At 39.2% G+C, this 16,435-nt stretch overlaps 1 protein-coding gene across 2 annotated transcripts in view; it reads right to left on the bottom strand.

Moving 5' to 3' along the window:
• Positions 1-16,435, bottom strand: part of ANO5 (anoctamin 5) — a 143,076-nt gene that overhangs the window by 50,488 nt on the left and 76,153 nt on the right. For both annotated transcript variants that reach the window (XM_036763198.1, XM_036763197.1), the window contains 2 exons: positions 8,385-8,453; positions 4,906-5,190 (listed from right to left, as the gene is read on the bottom strand). In XM_036763198.1, the coding sequence (XP_036619093.1) occupies positions 4,906-5,190; positions 8,385-8,453 (354 nt within the window). The remainder of the gene's footprint in view (positions 1-4,905; positions 5,191-8,384; positions 8,454-16,435) is intronic.

The following is a 16,435-nucleotide window of genomic DNA, read 5'->3' as shown; positions in this document are numbered from 1 at the left end:
TGGCTGAAGGTATTTGACCTAGATCTAGGTCTTTCTGGGAGCAACTGAATGATTCAGGTGTGCAAGCTGAGAAAGAGAATGTCTAGGGACAGGTGCAACCTGAGACTGTGATTTCATTAGGTGTCACTTGAATAGACCATGAGAAACATTCAAGGGAAATCCAGTAAGCATGTGATTCAGCTCCTGGTCCTCTTCCTTCTGACTCACTTTCAGTGAAATCTTCTAGCCTGGGGCTAAGTGGGACAGTGTTTACTTTCATATGGGACATAAGAGACCGGTTCAGGTGAGCTGCATGGTTGGAAGAGCCTCTGGAATGTAGGATGGCTTTTCAAAAGCAGATTATATGTTTTTTTTTTTCTCACTCTTCCTTTTGAAATAAACCTCTGGCACTCACTGCCCGATTGGTTTCCTCAGTTCAAAGGGGCAAAGGGCACTGTATACTAGAGTGATAGTTCTCAGGCAGGAGCCTGGAGACTCTATATCAAGTCCCAGCCACCCTAGTCATTATGTGATTTGTTATCACACTAAGGAAGCCAGAGGAGCTGAAACAGAAGGAAGGCAAGATACTGGCTGCCAGGGGCAATGGTTTAGAGACTGCACCAGCCTCTTTCCTACTCTAAGGTTATCTATGAACAGCAGATTACAAGTATGGAAAGCAGAAGTTCTGGGCTGGTTTTTGCAGTACTCGATATATACTTCTTGTTGTAGTTCATGGAAGATAGAGAGGAAGGAGGAAGAGAGAGTACCACTGTGGTTGTATTATGAGGCACAGGGGGCTGGTTTCTGGGTGGCTCTTCTTCAATGTCTATGTTCCTGTTTCTATGTATCATGTATTCTCTTGGGGAAGTTGTGTGTAAGACAATGCTGCAAGCTGCCTGAGGTTTTGGGCACAGAGAACATGGAATGGGTTGGCAGTGAGGAATCTCCCAGCAACAGCTAGATCCTTGACATTGCTTTCTGGTTCTCTCGTTTTCTCAAGGACATAATTGTGTCAGGTGTTAAAAGATGCTGGCAGGTCTGGGCAAATTAGTCATATTTTCTCAGTGCTCTAGAATGAGTGTGATAATAATAGTAATAGCTGTTCTATTTTCTCAAAAGATTGGGGTAAAAATCAAGTGACACAAAATATGCTAAAGTGATGTAGAAAGAACAAAAGCAAGCATATACACACGTGTGTGTACATGCACATACATGTGCGCACACATGTGTGTATGTGTGTGCATACATATGTGTGCATATACATATGTATTATAAGTAATAACAATTTACAAATCCATGGTGCTTACGGAAAGGGATTGTGGGGGGAAAATGTGCTGTATCAGTGGTCCAGAAAAGGAGAAAAAGTATTAATTGTCTCACTACAAAAGAGAGGACATCTTAACCTAAAAATGACTTAAGCTGGGGACCCCTAGTATTAAATAGCTGAAGAGTGGCAATATGACATAATGCATAGAGTCAATCTTGTCATTAGGAAGACTCTGATTCAAATCCTGCCTCTGACAAAATATTTGTGTGACCATCTCTCAGTGATCCCAGGCAACACTCAAAGATGATGTTACTTATGAGGTGACAATATGGATCATTAGAGAGAACATCCACACCAGGAGTTCCTCAGATTGATAAAAGTCATACCCTCACCCCGCCCCCAAAAAAAGGTTAGGAAAGACATAAAGGTAAGTCAGTATCCCCAGAAATTCATCAGTCTCACTTCTCTTTCTTGTCTAGAATCTATTAGACTACAACCCCTTTGGGAGGAAGGAATACATATTCTTTCATCATTGTATCCCCGTGCCTAGCATGGTGCCAGGTCTCAACAAATGTTCAATGAGTTGTGTTCCAAAAGGATTCTGAGTTCCAAGTCAGCAATCAAGACTTTTCAAGTAACAGCTCAGAGAGCAGTGAGAGATTGGGCAGTTCTTATTTTCAGATCCACACTTTGGTTCCAGGCATTGACTCTCTCTCAATAATGCTGTCAGCAAAAATCACCTCATCCATTTAGCAATGGAAATGGATGGCTCTTTTTGGAGACGGTTTTCTCAGCCCGGGGCAGATGCAGTGTGCTGACACATGTGTAAGGAAGTGATGGCATCCTTGTCTCCTTAGAAACAAAGGGTGTGTTATCTCAAGACAGAAATGAGTGTCTTGTCTCTTTCAGACTCCTGTGGCCCAAATTAAAGGCAGCTGAGTGATACAGTGGTAGAGTGAAGACCTGGAATCAGGAAAATGAGTTCAAAACCCACCTCAAAAACTCAGCTGTGCTACCCTGAGTAAGTCACTTAACGTTACAGTGCCTTAGTTTCCTCATCTGTAAAATGTGTACTCAGTGGCCTCTGAGATTGTCTTCATTTTTAAATCTATGATCCTGTGATGTTTACTGCCTGAGTAAACTTGGAAATTCACTTCATCTCTTTGGACCTGAGCCTTTTCACCTGTAAAAGGAAAGGGTTAGACTGGATGGCTTCAGAAGTTCTTTCCAGCTTTAGGTCTCTGATACTTGATCCTCAGGCACAATATGTCCATTCTATCACTAGGTTAGCATGCCAATTATCTCCTACTTGGTAACATCTACCCCTGACATGAACATGAGGCCAAGGTCACCTACATGCCATCCAGAGAGATCAGAGCTAGGCTTGACTGGCAGCGTCAATTACCTGGGTTTCAAAAAAGAAGAAAAAACCTTACTGTTCCTGAAATGTTAAGTTTGAGTTTCTGATCTTCAGCAGAGCTCAACAAGGCCGATGGCCTGGTTGCCATGACATCTAGCCACAATGAACAGTCAACTAGTATTTTTGGGACTGTCAAACTCCGAACCATAGAAACACACTTTGGTTTCCCCATTTTACCCACACGTTTGCATTTTGCTATGAAGATAAACTTGAGAAGAAGGCCTAGGCACCATTGCTCTATGCACACAGCAATGGGGAGCCTTTTAGATCCTTGAGTACCACAGTACCATCTCTAGCTGTGGCTTCCACTCCACTCCCTTGGCACATTTGAGAGTGGAGATAAAGGACTTCTTGCCTACATACTACCCAGGAAATATTCTGTATCACTAACCATTCATGCTCTTTGACCCAAAGATTCCACCATGAATATGTGCCTCAAGGAGATCAGGGACAGAGAGAAAGGTCCCATATATACCAAAATATTCATATCAGCCCTTTGGGGGATGGCAAAACAAAACTAGAAACAAAATAGATGGCCCATCAATTGGGAGTAGCTGAAAAATTATGGACTATGAGAGTTAGGGAATATTATTACACTACAAGAAATAATGACCAGGAGGATTTCAGAGAAACATTAGAAAACATAGATGAATCAATAGAGTGAAGAAAGCAGAACCATGATAGCAACACACATATTCACTGCAATCACCTAAATGTAAACAACACTAAAAAGCAGGAGAATTCAGATTAAATGCTATGACTAACATTGACTGAAGGCAAGAAATAAAGAGGCATGTCTCCTGGCTCTTGGTACAGAGGTGCTGAATTCCAAATACGTCATCACACACCCCAGTATCAGTTTAATTTGATTAACTACTTTTCTTTGTTTCAATGGAGGGCTCTAAGTGGAGGAGGGTGCAGATCAAGAAATTACTCTGCTGTCATCAAAAACAAAAAGAAAAAGAAACCCTAAACAGACATGCTCATTATTTTCTTTGAATTATAATTTGTATCACAACTTGAGTTTAGGAACCACTTTCTTGAACCAACATATTGTTTCATGGAATAAAAAATATTTCAAGTTGGAAGGGATCTTAGCAGCCAATTCATCCCAGAAAAGGAGTCTCTACTACAACACACCATACAAGGGGCCACCTAGCCTTCATAAAAGACCTCCAAAGAGATTTGCTACCTATGGCACAGTGAATGGTGCTCCCAGATATCCATCTATTCCCCATACCCCATATCTAATCTGTTGCCAAGGCTTATGAATTTCACCTTTGCAATATCTCTTGTGTACATCCCCTTCTCTCTTCTGGTACTGCCATCACTCTAGTGTAGGCTCTTGTCACCCCATACCTGGATCATTTCAATAACCTCCTAGTGGGTCTGCCCTCCTCAAGCCTTTCCCCATTGTGGTCCATCCTCCATTCAGCTACTAAAATGATTTTTCTAAAGCACAGATCTGATTATATCAATAAACTCCAGTGGCTTCCTGTTGCCTCCAGGAATAAATACAAAATGCTTTGTCTGGCAACCAAATACTTCATAACCTAGCCCCCTCTAGCTTTCCAGTATTCTTATACTTCATTCCAATGGCACTGGCCTCCTGGCTTTTCCACGAACAGGACACTGCATCTCTTGGCTCTGAGTATTTTGTCTGGCTGTCCTCCACCTCTGCAATGTTCTCCCTCCTCTGCTCTGACTGATAGCCCTGGCTTCCTTGAAGTCCCAACCAAAACTTCACCTTTCTTTCCCCAATCCCTCTTAATTCCAGTACTTCCCATCCCTTAATTATCTCCTATTTATCCTATGTATAGAGCTTGTTCTGTGTGTGCATACGTGTATGTATATAGACATAGCTATATAGATAGATATAGATATATGCTTGTGTGTTATCTCTCCCACTAGACGAGAAGCTCCTTGAAGCTAAGGGCTGTCTTTTGCTTCTTTGTGTATCCCCAGGGCTTAGCACAGTGCCTGGCATTTAGCAGGGGCTTAATAAATGCTTACTGACTAACTGATACTCATCAGGATACTAAATTGGGTGAGGGTGGATAGGACTGACTCCTAGACACAAAGAAAGTATGTGGAAGTCTCATTTCTACTACCTCATGGTCCAAGCTGTTATCAACACATCCATGCCCACCCAGCACTGCCTGGTAGCTCTTTATCACACAATACATGCTCATGGGAACATTTAGATTTAAAGAAAGAAGCTTAGAATGTGTCTACCTACAATTCTATTTCTCACTGATGGTGAGAAAAAGGTGTTCTCATCTTGAATGAAGAAGAGCTCCTGCCTCTCCTTGCTGAATGGAGCTGTGAAGTAGTCTGGCTCAGGGTTCATCACTTCCTTCGGGAGCCGGAAAAGCCCAAACATACACTCAAAGGGATTCTCCATGGATGAGGGAATGTCATTCTCCTGAATGGGCATCTTTATATTCAGCACCTCTGCATACGTGGTCAGCACCTCCCAAGGGGCATGGATCTTGATGAAGTAAGTTCGGCCATCCTCAGAGTCCTAAGAGGAAGAAAACACATTGCTATTAAGCACACTGAGATCTGGGCTGTAGACATAAGGCAAAATGCAGCTTTTTTCTTTCAACCCATCTTTAGGAGAAAGGCACATGATATGAAAACAAGCCATGTTCTACACTTAAAAACCACCCAATCTAAAGGACTTCTAGGGTATAATTTGAAGTAAAAGATCAGCATAATCTTTCATGCTTTTAGAAAAGTAGTATGTTGTAATCAAAAGACACTGGGAGCCTGGAGAAACCTGGGTCCATATCCTGACTCTGACACTTAGTAGCTTACTAGACCCTAAGTTAATTTGGCTTTTCCCAGCCTCAGTTTCTTCATCTGTAAAATACCCACACTGCCTACCTCCCAAAATTGGTCTGCAGAACCAGTTGTTCATGTTCTCTTCTTCCTTAAATTTTCCTTCAGTACCTTGGTCTCTCCTTTGTTATTAGCATTGTGACTGACCTTATCTGTATATATACTGCACCTCTCAGGGCAGGGAGCATTATGTTCTCATCTCCATTATCATCAGAGCTTATCAAAGCTATGTGACTGGGAAGTAAGGAATACCAATTCCTACCCAAACATATATAGAAGGCAGTGGAGTGATGTAGTCAATAGCGCTGGGCCTGAAGTCAAGAAGACCCAAGTTCAAATCTGACCTCAGAGATTTCATAACTGTAAGTCCCTAGGCAATGTACTTAACTTCTGTCTGTCTCATTTTCTTCAATTATAAGATGTGGATAATAATCACTCCTACTTAACAAGGTTGTTGTAAGAATCAAATGAGATGAAATTTATAAAGCACTTAGCAAAATGCCTGGCACATAGTAGGCACTCAATAAATTCTTGTTCCCTTCCTCCTTCCACACAGATAAGTAGTATTTTTTTTTTTAATTCCAAGGAATTAAAGTTGCAGGTCATCCAAAAGGCAATGGTGGGGGGGCTACAATGGAGTGTATGCTACAATAAAGAATTTCAGGGGAAAAAGAGGCATAAATGATTATTCAAAGAAATTATTTAACTGGAAAATGAAGGAGGCTGGCTACATAGGCAATATGATGGATCCCAGACACATGGATATCTGGGAGCTTCACTGGTGCTCATGTAATAAAGAGGTCTAGAGTATGGAATCTTACTTAACCTGGAGTATGTGAACATTTAAAATATTTTTGAAAGCTGTATTTTAATAGAATTCACTTCCTTTATAATCCAATGTACTTTATTTTATGCATTTAAAAACATTATCCTGAGAAAGAGCCTATAGCCTTCACAAGACTGACCATTAAAAAATTTAACAACTCTTGGTATAGAGGAAGAGATCCTGCACATTGCGTGGAATAACTGTGGAAATTTTACTCGAAGGCATAGTCAAACATTGTACAGGATATGAGAGCAAAGAGCTTGAGATCTGCACTGTTAAAGGGTGTCCCCATAGTGGGAAGATCATAGCTCTATTGAAGTATCCCCGAGTAGACCTAATAGTTGCTTAATAATTGCTTGCTGATAAATTGTTTGACTTAGATTGTAAAGTTAAAGTGCTATTGTATTTTGAACTCTTATTATTATTAAGTGTTTTATGGCTACGATTCTGGGCAACTTAAATATGTATTAGGCATCTAGTAAGCTTAGGGCCCCTATGCTTGGCACTGGGAATATAAAGACTTAATGATTACAGTTGCAAGTCACTCTTTCCTCAAATTTTCCTTGACTATTCTGATCTCTCCCTCATTCTTGCCTACTAGGGAGTCTATTAAGGAAGATGCAACATGGATACAGATGATGACACAAGATAGAGGGCAATGGGGCAAGTGAGAGAACCACACAATGTATTCTAGGAAATTCTGATTAGAGAGACATTTCCAGCTTAAGGAAGTGGGGAATGAAGGAAAGCTTCATGGAAGAGGTGGCACTTTGACCTGAGTTTCAAAGGCAAATTAACAACTGTTGGTGTAGTACCTACTATATGTTTAGTGCTGTTGGGCATTAGGGTAGATAGAGAAGTATAAGACATTCTCCCCACCTTCAAGGTTATTCCTGCTTACTTGGAAAGAAAGGCACACGTACATACAGGATAATTTGAAGAGAGGAAGTTAAATAAAATGGAAGAACCACTAGAACTGAAACTGGAGTCAGGAGACCTAGGTTCAAATCCCAGTTTACTAGCTGGGTGACTTTGAGTAAATCAATTTCCTACTCTAAGCCTTTATTTTCTCATCTGTAAAATGGAGCTATAATATATACAATCTTCCTCAAAGGGGCCCTATCATGAAAATGCTTTGTAAATTTAAGGAGCTATTAAAAAATGCAAGCTGTCATCCTTATTATAATTAAATACTACATTCTGTGCTCTAGCTCAAGTATTAGAAGAATTCAGAAGAAGAAAGGGGCAGATGATACAGTCAAGGGAGGTTTCATGAAAAAGAGAAGCTTTGAGCTAAGCTTTAAAAGATAACTGGGATTTTTAAGTTATCAAAGTTGAGGAAACCTGAATGAAAGCTCAGAGGTGGGAATAATCTTGGCATGATTGAGGACAGCTGGGATGGGGAGATTCCCCTGACTGGGCTTTAGAATTGGCAGAGTGAGTAGTGGGAAGTAGGTTGAACAGTTGAGTAGGAGTCAAACCACACAAAGCAAAGCAGAAGCAATTCGGTTGGATATGTAGAGCAAAACTGCTTCTTCTATAAACTCATACTGACATATGACAACATATTGACAACATTGCCTTGGAGGCCAGGGTCTACTTTAACTGACTTCTCAATGAGTAAAGTAGGAGAAGCAGGCCTCCCGTCCCAAAATACAGCATCTCCAGCCTGCCTCCAAATTCCAATAGTAGTAATAATAATACTAATTAATTTCAAATATATAATTAATTATAAATATAAACTATAATTAATTATAGTGACCCAAACCCACATTTATATAGCACTTTAATGTTTACAAAGAACCACCTTTCTCACAAGAAGGTGAAAGATACAGAATCAATTATTATTCCTAATTGTAGTGAGGAAGGAAAAAAGAGGTCCATGGAAGCCAGGTGCTTTGCCCATGGCCACACAGCTCAGAAATGTAGGGGCTGGGATGGAAAGTCAGGACTCCAGACTGAGCCTTCAGGAAAGCCCAGATTTTGGTTTCTGTTTCAGATGAATCTTACTAAACAGGTTAAGTAAAGACATTAACAACCATATTCACCTTTTTGTCTTCTGTTTCTAATTCCAGGCCAGATTTTAAGAGGTTATTTTCAAATTCCTTTCTTCTTTCCTACAGAGACAAAAGCAGTCAACATGGAGATGTCATTAGCATCAGATTGGCCCAATAATATACAAATACAGTACATAAAGATTGTGGACGTTGAAACACCTTGGGCCTATACTTAGTTGGACATAGGGTGTTTTTTCTCTTCTTTTTAATACTGACATTTTCTTTTAATTGATCCTTCCTTCAATGATAATATCCCAGGCATATAAACATAAGCAAAAAAGAAAACCATTTTGACTTCTCTACTGTAGCATACTCAAGAGCTTGGACCTACAAACCAGCCAATGCCTAAAATATTCTTTGAAAGTTAATTTGAATTCTCTCTCTCTCTCTCTTTCTCACACACATGCACGCATACACACACACACACACACACACACACACACACACAGAGACACTTCTATTTCAATCTCCCAGGGAAGAATAGGAATAATATAAAAAAACAGAATAGAATTTCTTCATCTGTGAGATATATATATATATATATATATACACACACATACATGCATATATGTGTGTGTAAGTGTGTGTATATGTGTGTGTATATATACACACATGTATATATACATACACATAAAATTACTGATTAGAAATATCAAATCCTGATACTCTATATCTAATACTTCTAGGATTAAATATTTGCCGGTGGAGGGATTCAATTCAATTCAAACAAACATTTATAAAGTGCACACAGCAAAGGAAATGGGAAAAGTCAAAGGCAATACAAATGTCAATCCTCAGACTGGCCTACAGGTTATTCATTTAATTATGTTCATTCTGACTCTCTACCTCCTCCCTCAATTGAAATCAAAGTGAATTAGTCAAGAACGTGGGCGTGTTGGCCTAAGCATGATCCATGATTACGTGAGGTAAATTTGATAATGAAAGATTGCACACCATAATCCACATTGGCTTAGGAAGTTTATGACAGGAAGTCTTCTTGTAATGGATTGGCTGTTATTTAAAAAAAAAAAACACACAAAATACTTTAAATGTACTGTGTTCCAACGGAGGAAAATGTTACATAATATTTCACAATATATTCTTATCATTGCATAAGTTAAAATGCTAAAATAAGAAATGATTTGAACCTCTCCGAAAAAAAATCAGTTAACTCCAAAAAGATTGTTCCCTTGATCATAATTCTCCTGTTGATAACCTCACTTGCTTATTAATCAAAATTAGTGTTAATATTTAACTTAGATAGCAATCCTTTATCAACCTCTCTCACCAATTTAAAAAAAAAGTGGTGGGCTAAATATATCTGTTGCCTTATATCAGGTTTCAAAATAAAAGAGAGGCAGCATGGCATAATGGATAGGGTACTGGAGTCAGGATAATGAAGATCTGAGTTCAAACCCTGCCTCAACCATATGTTAGCTGTGGGATCCTGAGTTAAGCACTTAACATCTCTGGTACTCAGTTTCCCCATCTGTAAAATGAGAGGGTTGGACTCAATAGTCTCTAAGGTGACTTCCAGCTCAAAATCTTTAACCCAGGAACAACATTCTTAAGGTATTTATGCTTACATGTGTACACATTGCTCCCTAATAGACTATAAACTCTTTGAGGGAAGAGACCACTCCATTTTTATCTTGACTTCTCAGTACACTGCCTAAAACACATGCTCAATGCCTGTCTGCTGACTGATTTAATTGACTGTAATTATATGTGTGTCTGCACGCACACACACACACAGGAATAGAAAAGCTAGTTTTTAGAAGAAATAACATTGTTACAGATATTAAATTTTGGCTTCAATTTTTTTAACCAGGTACTGTCATGAACGACTTAAGAGGCCACATGCCTTATGTGTAAAAATATAACTACAGTGACAACAATAGAATAAAAATATATTTTAATGCTATTTCATCTATAAGATAAGGGAGTCTTAAGCTTTTTTCAGTCATGTATATTCCCTTTTGGGAACCTGATCCAGCTAGGAGACTCCCTTCTCGCAATGTTTTTCAATGTATAAAACAAAATCCAAAGGCAAATGAAAAGGGATGTTCTTTTTTTTTTTTTTTTTGGCCCATCTAAGTCATGGACCTCCTAAAATCTATAACTTTATATGTACTATTTATTTGATCACATTAAACAGAATTTTTAAAGGAATAGGAGCTAGACTTTAATTTCATAAGCGTAGGGAACTCCCAGAAGTAGAAATTTCTTCTACCATTGCAGATTGGCACCTTCTCTGCAAACTACAGCACCAAAAGTTGTTTAGAGCACTGAGTGGTTAAGGGACTTGCCCAGGCCAATACAACCAGTATATGTCAAAGGTGAGATCTGAATCCGGGTCCTAGAGACTCTAAAGCCAGCTCACTTTCCACTGCACCACACAGCCTCTAAAAGTCAAGCCTTCCAACATAAAGCTATGTGGAAACTGAACAATCAGTCTCTTGTCAAATCCAAGAATTCTAAAAGCAGGAGATCCCTTGAGGAGGAAAGAAAAGGCCAGGGATACTTAGAATCTCCAGAGAAAAACAAAACTTAATCTTTCTGCAGGCAGTGAGGATATTTGCCATACAGCTTCTGTCACTAGGCTCTTCATTTAAAAAGCCAACAGTGCTGCTTAAAAAGAAAAAACATGGGAATACCTCCCCAGAACTACATAAATGGTCATTACAAAAACACAATTAGAAATGTCTTCACTGAATCTATTCTTAGATCATATAACTGCCAAGACTGAACTAAAGATTTAAAAACAAAATAAAAAAGGAAAAGAAAATCAGTTAGTGAGAGAAGGCAGAGTGTCTGTGACTGTTTCATCCCCAAACTTGGTATTTCTTTTTTTCCTCCTTTAAAAAATCAAATCTATAAATGTTGTTTACCTAGTTGTGTGACCTTGGGAAAGTCATTTAACCAATCAGAGCCTAATCTCATCTGAAAATTGAGAGGGTTACACTAGGCATCTACCACACCATTTGGTTGACCTAGTTGTATGCTATCAGCCATAAGTCAGCAAGCTATTTCTCCCTTCCACCATGTCTCTGAGCACATCATCAGGCTCATCCTGGTGAAGGTGTAGTTATATTTCTTAACACAGCAGGACAGTCATCCATCTTTTGGTACTCCTCCCACTTCCCCACTGTTCAAGACTGCTGGGGGAAGAGCTGTACTGATTGAAAAAAAAAAAAGAAAGAAAGAAAAGCAAGATTTTCCTGCCATTCTCTTCCTAATTTAGACAGTCCTTTCTCTTCTGCCAAATCTTTCTGTTAGTCAGGATGGATGAGCCAAAGTGAGTCAGGACGTATCCAGAGGACTGGTATATACTGAAAGACTAGGAGAATATACATTCACTAGGAATTCTTACAGATATACTTAGAGCTGGATTTAAGTCAATGACTCCATCAGTAAAATCAGAATTATTTGCTTTAACACATGAAAGGAAGTTACATTCACAGTCAAAATCATAAGAGTGCAAAGGGACCACGGTGATCAGTTAGTTCTTCACACAGAAGTGGAAACCGAGGCTGATAACGAAACTGAGGACCACCAAGATCAATTCACTTGCCTGATGTCACATGAGTTAATAGCAAAAAATGGAGCAGAACTTAAGTCTTCTAACCCATATGAAGGCGGTGGTTCCATTATAATACATTTAAAAACACAAATTTGTTCCAATGTGAATCTGTTCCAATTCAGTTAACATATTAGGGAACATTCAGAGCAAAACTTGAATTTTAAGTTTGCTTCTGTATTGTTTCTTCTATGAAACAACAGCTAAAGAACTCAGAAAACTGAACTATTCACAATAGCTCCCAAGCTGCCACCCATCAAACGGCAGGTCTTTGCCAAGGTAAAGGTATATCATGTAGCACCTGGTATGCTAGGAGCTGTGAGTAGAGAACAGTTGGTCTGACCTAGCCCCATGCCTGCTCTCAGACTCTCCCCTGTGCCTGCCCAACGTGCTCCTGGCCAACCTGGGGCACAAGCCAAGCAGCAGCCCAAAGCTGTGGACAGGCCACTATTGCAATATTTATGTATTTCTTAATCATTTAACATGCATAAAACTGTGCTGTCTTTTTTTATTAGATTCCTATCTTTTTTTGCATGTCACTGATGAATTTTTGAGCATTTGCCCCTAACTCCATTTTCCCCATAAGCTCTGCTTTGTGTGTTTGTGTGTGTGTGTGTGTGATTTGCATAGCATGGTATTTATTGGGAATGTATATGTTGCATTACAGCAGAACTGCCTGTATAATTTAGTAGGTTTTCGTTGTTGTTTTCCCCAATAGACCATATTACCTCATAGTTAAATCTGAATATTTATGCAAAATGAAATACAGGATGATGGATGGATAGGTTGGTCCTTGGGAAGCTAAAGACCCCTAAGTGCTACAAAGCATTCTTACCTAGTGAAACAATGGGCTTATTAATAGAAAATCCTCTGATAAATATGACTTGGCCACGGGTAAATCAGATTTTATCTCCTGAGATTTTAGAACTTTCTTTACCAAGAATGTATTGTTTATCTAGTTTATTATTAGAGTGTGATGTCTTTCAGCTGGTCAGTGCTTACTGCATTGTTTTCCAATAAAGAAATTTTAAGTAATTGTTTTCCTTTCAAGTAGGTACAAAAAGCAAGACTTATAGATTCTAGAGTTACAAAAATTGATGGAAACACACAATCTATTAAATAGTCCATAGTTTCATGGATGCGTAAACAGCTAAGGAAGGAAGGAAACAATTATTTATTAAGTACCAACTATGTGCCAGGCACTATACAAAGCACTTGACAAATATTATCTCATTTGAATCTCCCCACAACTCTAGGAGGTAAGGGCTATTGTTATCCTCATTTTATGAAGAAACTGAGGCAGACAAAAACTGGGGTCATACAGTTAGTGTGTGTCTGAGCGAGAATTTGAATTCAGGTCTTCCTGACTCCAGGCTCAGTGCTTAATTCACAGTGTCACCTAACTGCCTCTAAGAGAACTAATATTAAGGGCTCCACTTTCTCCCCATTTCTGGAGTAAAGCATCTTGTATGGAAAAGGGATCCATAATATAAAGGATGCTGCTCAAATGAGGAAGGTCACATAAGAAAGTAGGAAGTAACACTGTAACACCAAGGGTGTGCTTTAAATGTCAGGGTTCACTGGTAGCCTGGGTCATCCTTGGCACAAGGGTAAGGGGGAGAATAATTGTTGTCTGATTACTCTGCTATGTTTTCCTTTTGTCTCTGATCCAAATTCTTAAACCAACATGAAATCACTCAGTCTCTCCAGCTCTAATGCCAAGGTGATTTTCATCATGGAAAAATATCAGCTTTTAGTCACCAGAGTAACATTACATTGCAAAAGCACAGAGAGAATAGGAAACACCGACTCCCACTGCTCCCGGCATTCAGTTCATTTGCTATTTTGCCTAGGTTAACCATTAATGGTACTTTGTACTTGCAGCTGATTAATGTTTACGGAGTTCTCACAAGTGCGGAGATCAAGCTTTTTGCTCAAATTGAAATCTCCTTATTCATGGGCTTTAAAAGCAAGCACATAATACATATATGCATAAAACAAGGGCAGTAAGTCAATATGCCTTTATAGTAGATGAGATAAAGGAAAGGCCTTATGGAGGTTATGGAAAGAATGCTGGACTTGGAGCCAAAGGTCCTGGGTTCAAAACCTAGCTCCTAGCAGAGGTGGGAAAAGTATTTAACCCATCTGAACCTCAGTTTCCTCATCATCGAGGAGTCAAATACTATGATCTCTAAGGTCCCTTCTACTTCTAAATCCTAAGATCCCCACTCAAAGAAACAACAAAAAGTCATTTTATTGCCAGGATAGAAAAACAAAAGCAAGCCATTAGGATACAACGGGTGGAAGCAGGTTTGCATCCCACCTCAGATACTTACTACCTGTGTGCCCTTAGGCAAGTTAATCTTTATGGCTCTGTTTCCTTTTCCTGTAAAATGAAGGGATGGAGGAGGAGAATATGATTACTTTCAAGATCCCTTCCAGACCTAAATCTTTGATCCTATGATTGTATAATATAAGGCCCGCACATTTCAAATATTATTCTTCAGGTCACCACATGCCTTGTCCATCACATATACTTCAGTGAGGAATGGAGAATACAGGACATAATGACCCCTGTTCCAAAAGTCCCACTAAGGAAAACAGATCCCATTAATTTAATATGAGGGTGAGAGCTGGAAGTGATCTTGAGAGGTCATCTAGTATAACTTCACATTTTATAGAGAAGGAAACTGAAGCCCAGAGTGGTTGAGGGAGTTGCCCAAGGTAACACACAAGTAATAGGTGGTAGGTGGGAATTGGAACCCAGATCTTCTATGTCCAGATCCAGGACTTTCAAATGAAGACAGAAAAAAAATGACAATTTTAATACCAAGCCCACAGAAAGGAAAGTAAATATTATGCTCTAGCAACTCTTCAGATAAAAATATATTATAAAAAGTGTGCTTTCCTTGGAGTTCAGATAGCATTTATTCTTCCCCATTCACATCATTCCTCCCAAAAAGAATGGTGTTCCCATTAGCATAGTCACTAAGGTCTACCTGTATGGGATTCAAAATCATCCTATTTTAAAAGAAAAGAATCCGTGTATTGACTAAAGGCATTGACACAAGGACAGGGCTGAATATCAATGGAACATGAATGTTGAGTTCCCTAATATTACACCATGACCAAAATGTATGTGAAGAAATCCACCCTTCTTCTCTTACTACTTTCAACATTTCATTGGATTCATAGATGGCCAGAGCCAAGAGGGATGCTTAGAGATCACCTGTTGCAACCTCCTTCTTTTACAAATAAGTCAAATGACTTCCCAAGGTCACAAAACCAATTCATAACTGTATTAAGACTTTTTGGGGGAGGCAACTGGGGTTAAGTGACTTGCCCAGGGTCACAGAGCTGGTAATTGTCAGAGGCTGGATTTGAATTCAGGTCTTCCTGACTCTAGGGCCAGTGCTCTACACTGTGCTACCTAGCTGCCCTGTATTAAGAATTTTAAAAAACCTAAGAGCTTGATAACATTATTTCACGATAATCCATTTACTGTGGATATATGGAGACATACCCAGATATACACCAACCTCTAAGTGGCCATGATCAGAATGTATACTTCAATATTTCACACTATTATCTCCACCAACACAGATCATAGTATTTCTATTGTCAGGAGGTATTCTGGCTGAATTCATCACCGTGCTGCCTGGTGATTAGTAACCTGAAAATGAACTAGGCTGCAATTAACCATCACTGAGCTAAACCTAAAGCTGTCTCAGTTTAAAGTCCCACCAGAGTTTGTACCACACTGCCATAGATGTTGAGACCTTAAGGTCACCTCCAACCCCTAGATTAGATAGAACATCAGGGAAAGCAGCACTTTCATTGATGTCGACATTAAAGGAGAATCAAAAAGGTGAATACTACGTAGTATTAGTACTACACATTAGGATAGAGCAAATTCCCTTTTCCTAAGCATGGGTAATATATAAGATGAGCTGTACCTGGTAATAGCCACTACTAAAAAAAAAGACTTTTCCCCATCTATCTATGTCTCCTACCCTTTGGCAAACTTCCAGAAAGACACAGATGGAAGTTATACAGGATGGGCAGAATGAATAAGTTGTGATCTGTATTGTAGGGGGAACTCCCAAATAGTTGAGATCAAAGGGTGTTTATAACTATCTAGCTAACCTACCAGTTGGCAGTTTGAAATCTTTCTGAACAAGCCAAAAGAATCTTAACCTCAGACATCCATAGCCAGGCTGCCCCACAGGACTTCAAACCTAGTGAACAGTTGAAAAAATGCTTTTCAATACTGTATAATTATAATGGCCAAAACTGGCCCCAGAGAAGAGTTGAGAAAATTAATCTCCCACTTTACTCTGCAGAGGTGGAGGACCATAGGGGTGTAATATTTCATATACTTTAGACATTCCTGATTCTAGTGAATGGCTTTTTTGTTTGCTTTTTAAATCTTTGTTACCATTTTACCCTGTATATATCTTGT

The sequence above is a fragment of the Trichosurus vulpecula genome, chromosome 6, assembly GCF_011100635.1.
Source record: "Trichosurus vulpecula isolate mTriVul1 chromosome 6, mTriVul1.pri, whole genome shotgun sequence".
Classification (NCBI taxonomy): domain Eukaryota; kingdom Metazoa; phylum Chordata; class Mammalia; order Diprotodontia; family Phalangeridae; genus Trichosurus; species Trichosurus vulpecula.
This window is presented reverse-complemented; position numbering and strand designations above follow the sequence as displayed.